This window comes from Pangasianodon hypophthalmus, chromosome 5 (genome assembly GCF_027358585.1).
Source record: "Pangasianodon hypophthalmus isolate fPanHyp1 chromosome 5, fPanHyp1.pri, whole genome shotgun sequence".
Classification (NCBI taxonomy): domain Eukaryota; kingdom Metazoa; phylum Chordata; class Actinopteri; order Siluriformes; family Pangasiidae; genus Pangasianodon; species Pangasianodon hypophthalmus.
In genome coordinates, this window is record NC_069714.1 from 14,975,580 (window position 1) to 14,994,813 (window position 19,234).

Sequence of the window (19,234 nt, forward strand, 5' to 3'; positions counted from 1 at the left end):
CCTTCATGCTCAGATGGGCAGACAGGATGTGACCTCCTACAGCTGTAGGAAAAATAAGAAAAAGAACCACTGAGGCACAGAAGAGAGGAGAAATGTTTCCATCCACTGCATCTCTGCCAACTCACACAGAGCAGCCAGACGTGAGAGCAGAGCCAGGAGTGTAACACAGAGCAGACGACACTGGACTTCTTCACCACAGAAAAGGAAATATATTTAAAAAATGGTTCATACTGAAGAGCTGCTCAGTCATCAGCAGAGGAATTTACACAGGGCAGTCTGAAGTAAACAGTTTGTCATATACAGAATCATTCAGATTTTTTTTTTTTTGCAACACAGTTCATTTTGCAAAATGTATCTATGTGTGCACCTTTGTCTGAAACAGTTACACTGAATAAAAATCTGTTTCCCCTTTTGATTCAGCTTTATGAAAACATTAATACTCTCTGATGACACATTTCTATAATGGTGAAACCAGTATAGGCTTGTGTTTTCTGTCATTTTTTTATCTCCAGGATTTTTTTTTTTTTTTTTTTTTTACAACAAATTAAATTGAGACATTAACACATCTCACTACATGGCTGGTAAAAAGAATTTGTTAGAAAGCTGTCCGAAATGTCCCCATGTGCCCAAAGATGTGCATAGGTCTTTTTTTCATCTTCATTCTCCACTGGTCTTCACTTGGTCTGAATTTGTCCAGACATATGGAATGTTCTGTGCTGTGGATAACAGTAGCGTTACACTGCTAACACTGACAGTATGCAAGTCTCTGAATGTTCACATGCATGAGAACTCAGATCTCAGAGGTATAGACTTGTTTAGAGAGACAGTATCTGGAAGTGGTTAAACAGCAGACTGTGATACACAGGGAAACTAATGGGTTCCAGTGAGGGGTGTTTTATAGCGGCTGAAGGATACATAAGCCCTGAATGGATAATGTGTTGACGCACTGATGCAACATGTCTGCTGTTCCTCTGTCTGAGCAGAAAATATTTAAGATACTGTCTCTTTAAATCAAAACTCTACAAAATGCTGCATCTCATCAATAAGGACGTGTCAATATTCACAACTGTATTATTATATCTTATACAACACTACATCTACGTAGTCTGAAGGGCTGAGATTGGATTTGTCTGCGGGTCATGTGCACTGCACATCAGACAAATCGGAGGTGGATCCTTTCTCCAGGGAATGGTGGTGATTTTTCTTTCCTTCTTAATTATTTATTTATGTACGTATTTATTTTTATCTATTTTTTTGGCATCACAGAGAGTCTGGGACTTTAAGGTGGAGTTTGAGGAGAGTTAATGGTGTTCTAGTAGACCCAGGACACAGGAACCCACTGTGCTGTAGTGCAGACCAGGTCTATAGCCTCCTCCAGGTGCCGGATCGTCTCATCGATCTCATTGTTGATGATGGTCTGGTCAAAATAGTGTGCGTAGGTCTTCTGGAGGATCTCTGACTCCTTCTGCAGTCGCAGTAGTGATTCATCCTGTGGTGTGAGAAACAAAGTGAGTGAGCCAAAGAGGAGGAAAAAAGAAACCTTGAGGGGAGCAAAATTATAGACATACAAACTTTTTCTGTCATCATTCACAAAATGATCCATCATAGTCCTGTTGTTGATGTGAATTTTGACCAATGTTAAGATATGAAGTATACTACAAAACACATAATAAAGTTCATTGCATTGGAGTATTGCAAAATACTGGTGATTACAGTTAAGTGCAAAAGTTTGCATACCCTTTATGTTGAAAATATGACACCAATATTTATTTATATTTAATGTGAAGAATCACAGATGTTTCATTATCCTTTATAATAAGCTTTTATAATTTTTCTTCCACTCTTTCATAGTGTTTGTTTCTTCAATTTCTGAATTATGCTTTTCACTGTTGGTAGCTATATCTCTGAACAGTTTAACAAATTTGCATAATTTATTAGACATTCAAATAAATTAACTGGATCAGGTCAAGATGCAAACTTTTGAACTTTCTAATAAAGCTTACTGCTGATTTTGAATTGTAATATTGTGTGTAATAGTGTAATATGTTGTAATAGATTTTCAGTAGTAAAAGACAATTACATTAACATTTTATATATATATATATATATATATATATATATATATATATATATATATATATATATATATATATATATATATATATATATATATTTTTTTTTTTTTTTAACTTTTTGCAGAGAAATTACGGTGATGCAAGTCTTTGTGCTCAACTGTATTTGACTCAGGATTTGGAGTAAGGGAATCTATGAGATATTTGATAGAGTGTAAATATAAGTGGGATTTTAAGGAGAACTATACTAGGAGCAGGCTAGTCATACTCCCTGTCATACTCACAGGCAAGTTCCTGCACCACTTGGGAAGCTGAGTGCAGAGTAAACGAATGCAAAAGAAATCAAAATGCAAGCCACATGCAAGAGGAAAGGAAGATGTGACAAAAACAGAAAGAGCTGAACAAAAAAAAAAAGCAGGATGAAAGGTTTACTGTGGAGTTTATGATAAACACGCAGGCATCTGCCTCTGTCTGTAAATCTGATGAAAGAGAGAGACAAAGAGAGAAATATTATATTTCACCTCATTCATGCCCGGAGTGATTGTTGGTGCAGCAATGAAAACCACATAAGGAGCAAACTCTGCTGTTCGCAAGACCTTCAGCGCCTGCAAATAAACACAGACAAGTCCCTTCTAACATCCTGTGGATAGTGGTTAATTTGACAAAGCCAGCTTTAATACGAGAAAACATTGCACAGCATAAAGGAATTAATGTAGAGATGTGATAGTGTCAGTGGAAGTTACCTGTGGCTCTACATCAAGTATAGATATGAGGCCCTGCTCGTGGATTTTGCGTATCGTCTCCAGCCGTGTTCCATACATGGCGTCCTCATGGCTGCCGTACTCCAGGTAATCATTGTTGGCAATGTCCTGCATCATTTGGTCATGTGATACAAAGTAATAGTTCTTGCCATTCTCCTCATCTTTTTTAGGAGGTCTGGTTGTGTCTGCAGGTAGTGACAGTTTTAGACATCAAATGTAGTAACAATACAGAATGTAGTAACTACCAAATAAAATAACAATACCGAATGTAGTAACCACACTGAATGTAATAATACTGAATGTAGTAACAATACCAAATGCAAAAAACAAAATGCAATGCAATAATATTACCCAATGTTGTAACAATGCTGAATTTAGTAATAATACTGAATTTAGCAACAATACTGAATGTATGTAATAACAATAATTTGCCATAGGATTGGGTATCTTACGTGGAATGGGGTAAGCGAATCTGTCAGGGTGCTTAGTGATGAGTGTGTTCTTGATGTGTCTTCTGCCAACACCATGAGCTCCTACACATGATGAAGAGCAAATAGGAAAACTGTCAAGACCTGGATTGCAACTGTGTCTTTAGGAAAAATACAACCCACACTCAAGATATATTGTACTTCCATACCTAATAACACTAGTGTTTTCCTTTTGAAAGCTGGTAACTTCACAACTTCTTCATATGTGACAAGATCTAGTTGATCAAACACTGAAATAAAAAGAGAAGGAAAAATATTACAGTCAAAGCCTTGAAACATCATAATCTCACGCACAGTTACTGGTCTAATAAGATGAACATGCTCATGCTTGTTTAACAGAACGGTGGCTGATTGACGTGGAGGGCAGCCTTGTGCTTTCCTCTTTGAGCTGAGTGTCATAGTGAGAAGCACTGCAGGACTCAGTATAAAGGCTGGCTACAGAGCATAGACAGAGGGGTTATGTCTAAGGGAATAGCCATAGCTGTAGGGAAAGTAAGGCTTCCTGCTCTGCTATGCTAATATGAGCAAAATAGCGAAAACAGCATCAACACTGAAATTCAACAGGGGTCAAATCTGAGGAACATGAAAAGGGAGTGCCAAGTGAGGTGCCTGCAGGGCTGTTCTATAATGAGTAAGGGTGTAGGGAGAGGAAGGTGTTGGACTGTGTGTAACCGGAGCTGGCCATCTGTGTAGCTGCCATGTAAAATGAGATCCTCAGTAACATCTTTGCTTACTCTCCAAATAGCTTAAATGATTCATGTTCATTTTTTACATGAGCTGAAACTGTGTGTGTGTGGGTTGTTGCTCTGTATGTTTGGGAGAGTCTGAGAGGTACTATACCATGTTGTGGTATAGTAACCACAATGACCTTTTTTAGGGTAATACACAACTGAATAGGAACAGGACATAACATATGTCAAAATAAAACAGTAAAAAGAAAAAAAGCACACACATGCACACACACACACTGAGCCTGGTTTCAGAGACATCTCCGTTCATTATAAAATAGAATTAAACCAAGCACGCTACAAGCCCACAGGAAAGCTAAGAGAAAGTAAAGCGCAACAACAGTCACTCCATATTACTTACATGCACAGATGCCATTGGTAAAGAGACAGCATGAAAAATGGACAGGGGAGGGTGAATGAGTTACAGCTCAGATACAGAACATTGGTGAACAGAGAGAACAGTGACACTTGGCCAAAGCTCTGACACAATACACAGTGAACAACACGAAAGACTTTACATCATGGCCATCCACACAGCGGGGAAAGCGCTGTCAATAAGCTGTGTTAAAACACACTGTAGAGGCTTACAATGAATCTCATCAATGATGCAACATGCATCTGACATTTACGGTCAACAATGCAGCATCAAGCTTTGTTTTAGCATGCATTAGTATCGACAGAGCAACTTTAGACATGTCAGTTCTCTGTGAACTACCACTACAGGACTCTCCCATTAATAAGAATTCACATTACTGAGAAAAGCCTGAAATGCCATTGACTCAAAACTCACTGATAAGGAAAACCTAAGGGCAATTGTTGGGGTGTCAATAAGCAGTCATGTGAAACCAATATTTTGGTACATGTATTCATTAATTTTTATTAAGTCAATTGTATTTCTACATTAATACAAGGGACTTGAATGGCAGATGCTCCACATAAATGTGAGTAATTGTTTATACGGTAAACATATAAACTTTTTTGGAAGGAGTCTCCAGTGTCAGTACTTTGTAATAGTTGGAGGTAAGGTTGTTCCTTTAAGAGGGCTTTCTGGTTTCTTTAATTATTTCAGTGTTAGAAACTGGGATACATTCACACAGAAACAGCTTTGGTAATCCTTACACATCCATTATAAATGAGTTTAAAGTAAACAGGTTTTTCATTCTCAGTACATAGAGATGTGTCAAACTGACTGTTAGGGGTTTAAATGACCTGGATTAAAAAATGCAGTGTATGTTAGAAGGTCCTGACATCTCCATTAATGCTAGACAAGAAAAACCTAGTGGAATAGACGCAATAATTGTAGGTAGTGTACAGTGTTCCACTCAGTGTTCAAAGGGCAACAACTCTCAGCCTGAAAAAGTAGCCTACATGAGCCTTTTTTATGCAATTAAGTAACAAAAGACTCATTAATAGACTAAACAATGGGAGAAAAAGACAGCTCCCTCCCTCACTGGCCTGCTGTGAGTTAGTTGATTCAGTAAAGTGGGACAAGGCGCTCAGAGAGGATTATGGCTAAGCCCCACTCTGCTGCACTGCTGCCATCAGACACAATTTTGCTACACTTACCACCTTGTTTAACAAGTTTACACTGTAAAAGTCACTCTGCAAAAGAAGATTTGGTAAATGAGGACTTCTTACTTCTTATTTTAAACCATTTCATTGTTGGCATAGGGCTGGCATGCTGACATATCTCATCTTTAAACTCTAAGCAAAAGAACAGATGTATACTTAGTGATCTATGGATTAACACACTCTGTATTTTATCTTAATTACCTTGCACCTGATCATACCCATATGTGGGTCTTCCTCAAACTGTCAGAAGCACACGATTGTAACAAATGTCTTTGTGTGCTGTAGCATTATAATTTCCCTTCACTGGAACTAAAGGGCCCAAATCTGTTCCACCATGACAATGCTTCTGTGCACAAAGCAAGGTCCATGAAGACAAGGTTGGAGTGGAAGAACTCGAATGGCCTGCACAGAGCCCTGACCTCAACCCACTGAACACTTTTGGGACAAATTAGAAAACTGACTGCGCCCCAGGCCTCCTCACGCAAACATCAGTGCCTGATCTCACTAATGGTCAAATATTCCCAGGTAACACTCCAACATCTAGTGGAAAGCCTTCTCAGAAGAGTAGAGGTTATTATAACAAAGGAGGACTAAAATTGGAATGGGATGTTCAAATATCACATATGGGTGGGATGGTCAGTTGTCCACAAACATTTGGCCATATAGTGTATTTACCACTGCAAATCTCTCCAATGGAGTATAATGAGGCATGAGTGTACCTAAAACAAAACTCTTGAAGCCTTAGTTATTGTTTTAAAACTACAATACTTGCATTTAATATTAGATATGCTTGTACCTGTTACAAAGACATTTACGAGTACTCTCTGGGGACCCGTGTCACACTAATCCGCACTGTGGCAATTCAATCATTAAAATGTGTGGGTTGATGTACTTTATCCCATTTCAGTAGGAAAAAAACATTACAGTTAGAACAAATAAAAATGTATGTGGTGTTAAAATCACACCTCACTCCTTCACTGCTCCTGATACCTGATCCTTATGACCATGAACTCTTTTGGAAAGCACTGCAATCTCATCTCCCCCTATACAGTCCACAAAGTACACACACAGTGTATGTGTGTGCAGGTGTGCACATTATCTACAATGATGGCAGATTGAAATGAGGCCCTCTGGAACACTGACCCAAGCTTAAAGTGTTTGTGTTCTGTTGTAAATTGTGCCTATGTGCCAAAGGCAGTGGAGAGAAAGAGAGAGAGAGAGAGAGAGAGAGAGAGACAGTGTTATGTGGCCATGTGCATGTGTGGATGTCTTTGCTATTTGTGGAAGTGCTGTGGTCAGGGTTCAGGGTCATGTGAGGAAGCACATCTACACACTGCCCTCTATACACACAGTCACATTATGACAGGAAGTGAGGAGCAGTATTAAGAGTCAAGGGTAAAAGACATATGTGAGCACCTGCTTGAATAATGTCCCATATCACATTGACATGCTGAATAACTGTATAACTGTCGTACCATGTACGGTTGTGTGTGTGTTGATTTGATTACTAAGCATCATATGCATAGTTATAATTAAACGTCCAGTGAAGTGTGAAGTAGAGAGGCTCGTTGTAGAGCACAGATTTTACCTGCACTGTGTTTCGCTAGATACTTGTCTTTGTACTGCTTCTTTTTCTTGCCAAACCAAGTACAGCTGGCTTGCTGCTCCTGCTTAGTTTTCTCCATCGCTATGCAGGCCACCCGCCTTGAAGAGGAAGAGAAAAAAGTTTTTAAAGGCAGTTTTACATCTTCTCGTGTCTGTTATTTATTTCAGCTACCCTACTCTTGGACTGGTTTGAGCTTGTTACAGTTTCTCAGTTCCGAGAGGAATATATTGAAGGCCCATTTTAAACGGGATGAACTCACCACTCTTGCAGCTCTGGGGATGGAATGAGCCCAGCTGTGCCATTCTTTGTGTTCTCCAGCCTGCCCTGCCACCAGTTATGGTCATCCTTGTTGATGATCTGGATGATGTCTCCCACTCTGAACCGAATGCCTGCTTCTTTGCAAGGAATGAGCTCATCTTTGGCTGGGTCATACTCAAACTGTGCCCGCACATAGATCTGAAGAGAGAGAAGGGTGATCAGGGCTACAAAATCTTACTTATAATGCTGAAAACCTAACTGATGAAAGAACAGACAGGTACAAAAGAGGCAGTAAAAAGTGACAGTAACTGAAAGAGAGGAAATAAATGTGAAAAGAGAAGAGGATCTTGATAAAATTCATGCTATGTGGAAGTAGTGTGAGGAGTGTGTTTTTAGCTAGGAGTGTAGGTGATAGTGTATGTGTTTCATGAATGTGCATGAGTAGACATGTGTAAGTGTGTGCAATGAGCTAATGGAAGGAGAGGCTTTCAGGCAGCACTAGGTCACTAGGGAGTTCCAGTACAAAATAAACCTGCCCATGTTGCCATGTTAAACACTATGAGATTTGAGCTAGGGTAGTGTGTGTCACTATCAAACAACAAAAATCTCAGTCTGCCTCCATCACAAATCACATCCACAGGTCCCATTCAAAACTCTTGTGGGAAAGTGAGAGAAACAATATTTTTTGTATAGAAACATCCTGATATTTTTTGCTCTACAGTGTGCCATGTTTTATTATGAGTGCCTAAGTATCTCTAAGACCTTTACAGGAAAGTGTTCATTAGCTGTTGGCAAGTTTACTCCCTCATTTTCATATGTAAGGCCATACTGAAGAAAATCCCAATATACACTATACTGCCAAAGGTTTGTGGACACCTGACCATCACACTCATATGTGCTTGGTGAGCATCCCATTCCAGCTTTAGTCCCCCTTTGCTGTTATAATAACCTCCATTCTTCTGGGAAGGATTTCCAATATATTTTAGAACATGGCTGTGGGGATTTGCCCATTCAGCCACAAGATAGTTAGTGAGGTCAGGCACTGATGTTGGACGAGGAGGCCTGAGGAGCATTAGATGTTTCAGTTCTTCCACACCAAACTTGGCAAACCATGTCTTTAAGGACCTCGCATTGTACACATGGGCAAACTGGTTAGGGCAAGTTTGGGCCCCTTAGTTCTACTGAATGTCAATTGTAATGCTACAGCATTTCTGATTTCTTATTAGCTTTACTTTTTAATAAGCAGGACCCCACTGTATACTAGACACTAGTCTCATTAGGGCTTCCCTCCTTAATAATAAATAAACATTACCTTCATATTTTTAAGGTTGAGCTGATTCTGTAAGATGTGTTAATGTTACATAGTACTACATAGTATACTATCATTTTCATTTCTAGTATGGGAATTTTATTTATTTTTTTTTTTTCACCAGACTGGGGTTGTCTTACCTTGACTGATATTTTACCCTTGATTGTAGGTCTGGAGATCTAGGATGTGAGAGCATCAAACTCATCATGCAGCATAAAGATACTGGGCTGAAGATTATTATGTGTTGGTAGTGGGATGATGAAATAAGTGTTAGGAGTTACAGCTAATCTCGGGAGAAATGACGATGACTTAACAGGGAGAACAAAACATGATGGCAGAGTGAAGCGTCAGTGTTTTCATCCACATTAAGGATTAGTGTGACGCAGTTACATCATGACAGATGAGGCTGTACTGCCATCTACTGGACACCATGGGATTAATTCAGAGAACAAACTGCTCAAGTTCAATTAAAAACAACAATTATATTTACAATTATCAATTACATTAACAATTATCAGTTAAATTTACACTGACCATAACATTAAAACCACTGACAGGTGAAGTGAATAACGTTGATTATCTTGTTACAATGGCACCTGTCAAGAGGTGGGATATATTAGGCAGCATGTTCTCAATGTGTTGGAAGCATGAAAAATGGGCACATGTAAGGGTCTGAGAGACTTTGACAAGGGTCAAATTTTGTACTCCAAAACAGCAGGTCTTGTGGGGTGTTCCCGGAAAGTGGTTAGTACCTACCAAAAGTGGCCCGAGGAAGGACAACCGGTGAACCGACAACAGGGTCATAGGAGCTCCAGGGCTTGTTGATGCGCATGGGGAGTAAAGGCTAACCCGTCTGGTCTGATCCCACAGAAGAGCTACTGTAGCACAAATTGCTGAAAAAGTTAATGCTGGCTATGACAGAAAAGTGTCAGAAGACACAGTGCATCACCGCTTGCTGTGTATGGGGCTCGTAGCTGCAGACCAGTCAGAGTGCCCATGCTGACCCCTGTCTACTGCTGAAAGCTCCTCCAATAGGCATGTGAGCATCAGAACTGGACCATGGAGCATTGGAAGAAGGTGGCCTGGTCTGATGAATTATGTTATCTTTTACATCATATGGATGGCTGAGTGCATGCGCGTCGCTTACCCGCGGAAGAGATGGCAGCAGGATGTACTATGGGAAGAAGGCAAGCTTGCAGAGGCAGTGTGATGCTCTGAGCAATGCTCTGCTGGGGAACCTTGGGTCCTGGCATTCGTGTGGATGTTACTTTGACACGTACCACCTACCTAAACATTGTTGCAGACCAAGTACCCCCCTTCATGGCAACGGTATTCCCTAATGCCAGTCGCCTCATTCAGCAGGATAATGCACCTGCCACACTGCAAAAATTGTTCAGGAATGGTTTGAGAAACATGACAAAGAATTCAGGGTGTTGCCTTGGCCTCCAAATTCCCCAGATCTAAATCCGATTGAGCATCTGTGGGATGTGCTGGACAAACAAGTCCGATCCATGGAGGCCCTACCTCGCAACTAATTGGACTTAAAGGATCTGCTGCTAATATCTTGGTGCCAGATACCACAGCACACCTTCAGAGGTCTTGTGGAGTCCATGTCTCGACGAGTCAAAGCTGTTTTGGTGGCACAAAGGGGGACCTACACAATGTTAGGCAGGTGGTTTTAATGTTATGGCTGATCGGTGTATATGTGGTTAAGGAAGTTAATCAACAATGTTTAGATTTATGTTTCAGAAATTTCAGTTTTTCTTTGTAATACGTGTAATATGTGTAATATTCTTTGTCAAAATGTGATTGCATGCTCAGTGAAATAAAACTGAGCCCTGCAAGTTGCTACAGTGGTAGGAAAGGCCACACATCACTCTCAGCCAGCAGGGGGCACGGCACAGACCAAGGTTAGGTTTGGAACTGTACAATACACACCTCAGGTTCTCAGGACTATCTTTAAACAAGGCTAAAAATCAGTTGGGGACAAACTGATACCAGAGCAGGGTAAATGTCCACAATAATCCACAATATATCCAGAATAATCTATAATTACATGGCAGTTGGCTATTCTTTAACGTCAATCTTTTCCCTTCAACAAACTATTATAGTTTATAAACATACAGAGTACATTGGCACCAGTATTATCTACCCAGCTGTCAGTTCACAGACTTAAACAACACTCTATTCATAAAAAGCTGGTACTGCTGTGTTAGCTGGAGTAAGTACAAATAGATGTGTGTGGAGTAAGTACAAATAGAGAATAGCAATACAGTGAACAGGCAGCTAGTTTGTTAGTAATACACCTGCTTAATCTCTATTTCTCTCACACACACACAGACACACACGCACGCACACACTTTCGTGACATAGGATTATACATATGTAACCTATGAAACTAACTATATGTTATAAGAATTTTATACAACTAATCCAAACTATAACCTTGACTGTAAAAAAAAAAAAACTGCTTGTTAGTTCTACTCTGTGTTCTGTTCTCTCAGCTCCTTGTGTTTGTAATGTTCTACTTTCCTGGTGATGGGTCATGGTCATTTGTTTTGGGATCTGTTCTTCCTTCTAGGCTTGTTTTGTGTGGTATTTTTAGTTTGTCAATCATAAATTCTTTTATCCTGTTTCCAGGATCTTTGGATGTTCTGGAATGCCAAAAAAGCTCAACCTTAACCCAAGTAATGCATATAGTCTTTACATTGTCTTTAGTCCTGTTTGAACTGGATTAGTTTATCAGGGGGCTGTCTGTAACAATTTTTTTTTATATGACGACTCCTCAGTGATAAAACACTTGCATCCTGCGGACAATACAGTTACGACACGGGAAGTGACTTTTTTTTTCTCTACAAACCCAGATTTGCATCATGGCCAGTTAAACGATGATAATTTAATAAGTGCAAATGATTAGCAGTTTGAATTAAAAAAAAAAAAAAAATCATTACAGTATTAATTTATGAGCATTTAATAATAGATTTTTAAGGAACTGGCAGTGATAAAACTTTATTTATAAAATTGATATTATGCATATGTAAATATAAATTATTATTATACATGTATCTGCCATTATAATGCATTAATTAATCAGCCTGTGGGATCTAGCTTTTCTTAATGATTTTATTTTCTTTCTCCTCCTGAAGATGCTTTCCAAGGTAGTGTGTGTAGTTGAGGCTCTACCACATAGACCAAGTATATGGTAGATTGCCTCTTCTAAAGCATCCATTTTTAGTTTCACGATTCAGGAAGTGTTTAATATCTGGGGAGGGTCAGTGATACTTGCACTATGAAACTAAATACGGCAAGTAGCGGAAGTCAAATCTCTCTCTCTCTTTTTTTTTTTTTGCAATTCGAGGTTGCAATGCGAGGTAAAATTATTAAACAACTGCTGAATTTGGAGGAAAACAGTACTAATTTGGCTTGAAATTTTCCCAGAGGAGGACAGAGAAAAACAGCAAAATACAAAGACATCCTATACAATCGTGTGCTTCCAACTTTGTGGCAACAGTTTGGGGAAGACCCACATATGAGTGTGATGTCAACAAACTTAGATATATAGTGCATTTATCCTGCTTCCTGAATTAGAGAAATCATGGATATAGTAACAAAGTGGTTGGACAACACTATAGGCTCCATCATATACAACTAACTGTGAAAATACAGCTTTAGCTACAGACTGGTGATGAAATAAAGGAAAAAACAATATAAAGGGTCTTAGTACGATGCAGTGCTACCATGTTATTTCCTGCCTTTCCTAAATATGCATGACATTTTGGTTCTGACAATTCACACACACACACACACACACACACACACACACACACACACACACACACACACACACATAAGGAATTCTCTATTCACCTGGCGTGCTTTTGGCTGGATGGTTGATGGCAGGTCCTGTAAAATACAACCCAGCAATGAAAGAAAGTCAAAAAACAAAAATACAGTGACTGTACAATAAAAACACAGCAAGTATAACCTACAATTTATCATTATGCAAAACTGATAAGGACTGTATACCTCTAACATGTTTTTCTTAATGTATTTAAAGAACATGGTGTGATGTTGAGGGTAAGTCTCAGAACAGCAAAGCAAAAGGAAGCAGAGAGCAAGCAAGCGCCTGTTAGCATCACACTCTGTCCAAGCATCTGTTTACCAGAGATGAGTCTTCCATTCCCTGAGCCACCAATGCAAGGACCTCTACAGGAGCGATGGGTTCCCGAACCGGGTCACTTCCCACAGGATTGAGCCAAGGGCACACATGCTCAATGTTTATTAGGGGCTCTTTGACAGACATGCTAAAATACTGTATTACACTGCATTACTGCTCTAACTGACATATCACGGGTTCTTTGATGATGTCTGGCTATTGTGGAAAACATCCTGTGTTCTCAAGTCTTTAAAGTCGCTTTTCCACTGGACAGTGTGGTACACTTCGTAATCCAAACCCAGAGCTACCCAGACCCTGGTTGATTATCTGTGTCTGATCTGTTCCCTATCACATAATGGTACCTGAAAAAGTAGTAGCTGCGTAATGAATGTTGTCAGGTGGACACTATCTGGAAGGTCCCACAAAGATACAATAAAGAATACATTTCCCAAAACAGTTTATACCAAAGACTTGCCCTTTTTTAAGTGGATAATCTCACCTGGATACTGTAGAACTGTACCTAAGAACTGCTGCTAGAACCATAAAGACTATGATGCTCATACTGAACATCCTTGCAACACATTTAGTACTGTATGGCCATATAATATACATCTGTGAAGGACTAATGACTATGTAGTGTCACCCAGAAGAGGATGGGTTCCTTGTGTTGTCTCAGGGAGTTTTTCTTTGTCACTGTCGTGTCTGGCTTGCTCATTAAGGATCTAACTCTATATCCTAATTTCTGCTGCTTTGTGACAATATCTATTGTTAAAAGTGCTATGTAAAATTGAACTGAGCTGAAAGTATGTCATTATATTAAGTAATAAACAGTGGTGTACTATTTAGACATACTATTTTTTAGATGGGATTTAGGATACAATCCTAGTGCTGTCTGATTCTTGACCATACTGTGTCAACTGTATTTGACCAATTAGTGGTCTGCACTATTTATAGCTCCACCCATATGTCCCTGTTAGATACATGTAGTATCCAACTAAGAACTGTTACCTAGTTATAGTATGGGTCACTTGGATAGTGGATATAATGACACAATGTGGGATTGTGGATCTGTTACTTCACTGTGTGGTGGAAAAGTGTTACAAGTTTGTTGGTGAGAGATTAAAGCTCCACACACACTGTGTATACAGACAGTCAGGTGTATACATTACAGCAGCACAGAGCACACCAATTTGTGAACTGAGATAACGGAAACTAAACACAGTGATCATTCGATCTCCTTTACTCATTGTGTGTAATTATAGTTTTTAAATTGACATTAAAACATTTTCTTAAAAATATTAAATTTAAAAATATATATATTAAGTACAATGTGAAATTAAGTACTGTCTTCATAAAACATATTATTGAGGGAATAAAGTTTAAAAAAAAAAAACAAAAACAAAAAGAAAAAGATAATCAAGGACAACATTAAGGCAGAGCTCCTGGAAGGTAGGGGTTGGGGGTAGGTGGAGGTCAGTCATTTGAGATGACTGTGGGGTCCTTACCAAGATAGAACTGTTAACGCTGGAATGGCCATTAGCAGGGGACTGTCTGGAGGTGGTAGGGGACTCTTTCTGTAATAAGATACACAGATCAGTAATACAGCAGAGAGACAGCAGAGAAACCTGGACAGTGGCCTCTGCTACAGCAAGAAAGGGGGTTGAAGGTTGGGGGGCATCATGTTGGGCAATACCACACTGCAAGTTTTTCCACCCTTAAATTATGTGTATTTAGCTAAAATGACTGGGACAGCACATCCAGATAACTGGAGCACATGTGGGTGGAGGGAGAAAGGCTGAAAAGTTCTGTCTTAATAAATTGCTGTCTTTACGCTCTACAATAAAAAGTACATCTTATTTCCTGGCTGAACCATGCGCTATGAAAGTGCAGGTGTCATTATTCCGCTATCTTGGTTGTGAAATTGGTGTGCACTAGCGTGTGAGCCAGGACCTGGGCTCTGTGTGCTCTGTAAGATGCAGCGCCTCAGGGAGAATGCATTAACACACAGCCACAAGGCAGGCAGTTAGTCACACACAGAAAGTCCACAGCAGTCCCAGCTCATCCCAGAGCACTCCAGAGAGTAACAGACAGAGTGAGAGAGAGAAAGAGAGTCAGTGAGGAGGAAGAGGGCCACTAAATTCTTTACCTCACAAGATGATTGCTGCATCCGGTAGCTTGGTACAATCTTAAAGGTAATGCTGCCTCTCATCTCCCTCTGTGCAGAGAAATGCACAGCATAAATAATGACAGGTCACATTTTTACACTGCCATCTGTCTCAATAAACTGATTCGATTTCTGCCTTTTTTCAGACTTTTTGCCTTCATAATATTTTTGCCTTCATAATATTTTATGATGAATTTACACAACACTGGTTACAAAATAAATGTTTTCACAAGAACTATTACATGATCTGCACTCACAAGCATTTTCTGGAGCTGCTCCACTGTCTGATTAGCTACACCAATGCCGTTAATCTCCCGGATCTCATCTCCAACATGCAAGGTCCCTAATTGATGGAAAGTGGAGATTATGCACTCATTAGAAAGTTCAGGGTGGGCTTTTTGGCCACATACTGCAAGGGGTGTGAAATTGTGCAAAGTGCGGGTGCATGTGCAAAAGGACTCAAGCAAACCAACTCAGGTCTTCCAATAAATGCAATTCCCTGTATATACATGATATGGCCAAAAGTATGTGGACGCCTGACCATAATATCCATATGTGGACCTTCCCCAAACTGCCAGAGTTGCAAACACACATTTTTTTAGAATGTCTTTATATGCTGTAGCATTAAGACTACCCTTCACTGTAACTAAGAGGCCCAATCTTGTTCCAACATGACAATACCTGTGTGCACAAAACAAATTCCATAAAGACATGGGTTACCAAGGTCAGTACTTAAGAACACAAGTGGCCTGCACAGAGCCCTGACCTCAACCCCACTGAACACCACTGGAATGAACTGAAACTCAGATTGCATGCCAGTCCTCCTCACTCGACATCAGAGCCTTCCCTCAGTAATGCTCTTTTTGCTGAATGGGCACATCCCCATGGCCACATTACAAAGTCTAGTAGAACATCCTCCCAAAAGAGTGGAGTCTGTTGTATCAGAAAAGGGGGGACCAAGTCCATATTAACGCCCATGGTTTTGGAATGGGATGCTTAACAACAGATTGGGGTGTGATGGTCAGGTGTCCACAAACTTTTGGCTATATGATGTATCTATAATATCTGTAATATTACTGTCTTTGTATGAGTGAGTGCGGATTAAAACACAGCTGAGTGATTGTGTGTCATAGTCATGTTCAGACTATATGTTATGACTATCTGTGTAACGGTTCTGTGGTGGGATGCAAAAATGTAGAAATACAGTGTCATGGGTTAAACAACTCATCTTCACAAGTCACTTTTTTCACGTTTGAGCCAAGTCTCAAGGCTTTACACATTAGTCAACACTCAAATCTTCAGCTGTAGGTGTTTTCTTGTACAGATATTGTAAGACACTAGTATATTATTTCTAGGGAAAGCTCTACAATGTACATGGTACAAAGGGTACACTTTTACTGCTGTTTTATGTCAGAAACTAAACTCACTATATGTAACAATATAACACTTATTTGTGCAGATGTACTGAAAGCATAAATGCTAAATATTGGCTAGATGGAAAACACAAACTAACCAACATTTCTGGAAGTGTTTTAATGTGTCTTAAATATGTTATTTTTTAGATGTCTTATTTTGATGCTGCATTTATTGCACATAGCGCAATAAAACAGGCCTATTTCACATCAGTGGACTCTGTGGACTGGGCCCCCACCCAGAACCACGTGGATAGTTTACCCCATGACAGCGGGGCTGAACATAACCATTAAAATAACTGAATAATGAAACTAATTTTCTATGGTTTAAAATGGACCAAGTTTATTGTTAATGTCTAATCTCAAGTCTTACTACATTACTAAAAAATAGCTCAAACAAAAATGGACAGAAAACACCACAGCGTATAAAAGACTGCAACAGTCCCAAACATTTATGTAGTGGAAGGTCTTCTAGTTGTCATGTTTTCCCTGCAGATCAAGATAATAAGCTGAATTGCTTATTCATTGAAATCTGTAAGATCTGAAACGAATGAATTCAGTGATTTACTGTGTTATTTGCACAGCCCTAATTGAGCAGTTTTTTGTTCGTGTTTATCCAGACTGAAGTTCCATGAGTCTTTAGTCGTGAGTCGATTAATGAATTGAGTCCAAGTCCCTAACTCAAGTCCTCATCTCTGTTTAAAGACATCTATACTGAAAGAGAAAGGAGTGGAGGGATGACTGGGTGCTTAAAATTGAATGTTTATTGTCCTGGACAGTATACCTTGTCTATGAATCATGCCACCATGCATTATTCTGGCCACGATGCAGTGATTCAGGTCATTCATCTTCAGCGTGATACCCTGCAACACATGAGAGAATTGAGCTTAGACTGTCTGTGAACATATCCGAATATCTGAACACTGACTTCAAAAAAAAAAAAAAAAAAAAAAAAAAAACACACCACAGGAAATGAGTTCTTGCACAGAAATAAACAGAGGACATGTGAATGTATATGAGTGAGTCTTTCTAGAACACATACCATGGGCTCATCTGTGTTCTTCTGAAACTGCACCAGCCGTACTCGAGTGACGTTCTCCAGGTCCATGTCCCCGTTGGTGCTCTCAGGTGAGTCTCCGTTCAAATATGGTGAGGTAGGAGGGGGTGTGACCCTCAGTGCCTCATCACTGTATACTTCATGAGCTACCACATCATGAGTTTGCAGTAAGGCCTAGGGGGGGGAGAGTGGCACGTGCACACACAATATAATTTCACACACTCATGCTTGACACTTATACTTATTCCTCAGTTAGAGACAGTGACTCTCAGAACATTAGTCTGTAATTAAGAATGACCTTGAGTTTTTTTAAAAAATAGATTTAATGCAATGCGAAAACGAAGTGACATCCTCAAAATTAAAAAACCCTCTGTGATAACTCATAGTAAAGAAAAATTTCAGCAAATGTTTAGTACTGCAACTGTAATGACTTCTGTAATGACTATAATTTTTGTCAGTGTAAATTAAAATGTTACTAAATCAAACTTATCCTGAATCATGTTATATCCTTCCACAACCCTATTATCTTACAACATGTGCGTTATAGTATGCAACTTCTTTCTGAGTTCCTCAAGCACTGAGATCCATACACGTAATAATATTTTATATAATACCTGGGACTCAGATCACAGAGACTCAAAATGTCATAGCTTCAAGTCAAAGTTTACACTCTATTTCAATCCTAAAGACTTGTACTACCTCCAGACTATAACAGTTCACACAAAGTGATTCCACAAAGTCAGTCATTTACAATTTTGTTTTTGTGCCAGCAGTAAACCTTAATGGATAGCTTAGTGCCAACAGCCCAACATAAACATCTGTCTACTAATAAATGTATCCACAATGAAGCTCTCAATACAAGTCTTATTAAGTTTACACCACACCTTTCATCTTTCTTTTTACACTCCTCAGACTTTAGCCTCCTTAAACGTTCCTTAGAATAAACTCTGTCTTGTGGGATAAAAAACACAAATAACCCCACAGCATAGTAAAATGAAGAAAAGCTTTCAGCTCTCAAATGTAGAAAACAAAAGACATGAAAGCTCATACAACTCACAAGATGAGCATCCTATTAATCCTCACCCTCTTCACTGCTGTCCTGTGGGAGTGCTGTCCTGGAATAGCGCTTTGGAGTGCTTTTAGCCGTCCTTGGAATGGGGAACATGGAGGCAAGGCCAACAGCAGGCTGGAATTCAGCCGTTTGTACCTGACAGTGCCTCTCTCCTCTCTCCCCCCCTACCCTCCCTCTCCCTCTCCCTCCCCTTCAGCACCAGGCCTGGGTCCCTCTCACTTTACCTGGCACTAAAGCTGGAAAGGGTGACATCACACTGCTGCTGTTTCCTTCCCTTAAAAAACCCCACCTCCACAGCCTCGGCTTCTTCCCTCTCTCCATTCCAGACTCCCGTGTTCTCCAGACAACTCCAAGCAAAACGTTTCCTTTTCTTTGCAAATTGAAATCTGTTCCACAGCCACTCTTGTGTAGCTCAAGTAATTCCCTCTTTGCTCCTAATCTCTGTCTCTTGCCCTCTCTCAGTTCCAATCCACATACCCCTGCTCTCTTATCTTACATTCTCTCTCAGAGCTGAATAATCAGCTTTTCATTTATTAGGCTTTCAATCTCTTCCACATTTTTCTGCTCTATACATCATCC

The 19,234-nt window shown here is 39.7% G+C and overlaps 1 protein-coding gene across 16 annotated transcripts in view; it reads right to left on the reverse strand.

The window, feature by feature from the left end:
• Window positions 1-186: 186 nt before the first annotated feature.
• caska (calcium/calmodulin-dependent serine protein kinase a) overlaps window positions 187-19,234 on the reverse strand; it is a 143,891-nt gene continuing 124,843 nt past the window's right edge. For 6 of the 16 annotated variants that reach the window (XM_053234598.1, XM_053234596.1, XM_053234593.1 and 3 more), the window contains 14 exons: window positions 17,569-17,757; window positions 17,311-17,389; window positions 15,372-15,457; window positions 15,097-15,165; window positions 14,456-14,524; window positions 12,662-12,697; window positions 8,935-8,973; window positions 7,487-7,683; window positions 7,210-7,325; window positions 3,471-3,551; window positions 3,286-3,366; window positions 2,816-3,018; window positions 2,594-2,677; window positions 187-1,489 (listed from right to left, as the gene is read on the reverse strand). In XM_053234598.1, the coding sequence (XP_053090573.1) occupies window positions 1,313-1,489; window positions 2,594-2,677; window positions 2,816-3,018; window positions 3,286-3,366; window positions 3,471-3,551; window positions 7,210-7,325; window positions 7,487-7,683; window positions 8,935-8,973; window positions 12,662-12,697; window positions 14,456-14,524; window positions 15,097-15,165; window positions 15,372-15,457; window positions 17,311-17,389; window positions 17,569-17,757 (1,506 nt within the window). In that variant the 3' untranslated portion in view covers window positions 187-1,312. The remainder of the gene's footprint in view (window positions 1,490-2,593; window positions 2,678-2,815; window positions 3,019-3,285; window positions 3,367-3,470; window positions 3,552-7,209; window positions 7,326-7,486; window positions 7,684-8,934; window positions 8,974-12,661; window positions 12,698-14,455; window positions 14,525-15,096; window positions 15,166-15,371; window positions 15,458-17,310; window positions 17,390-17,568; window positions 17,758-19,234) is intronic. The other 10 variants (XM_026912839.3, XM_053234601.1, XM_053234597.1 and 7 more) reach the window with 3 other exon arrangements.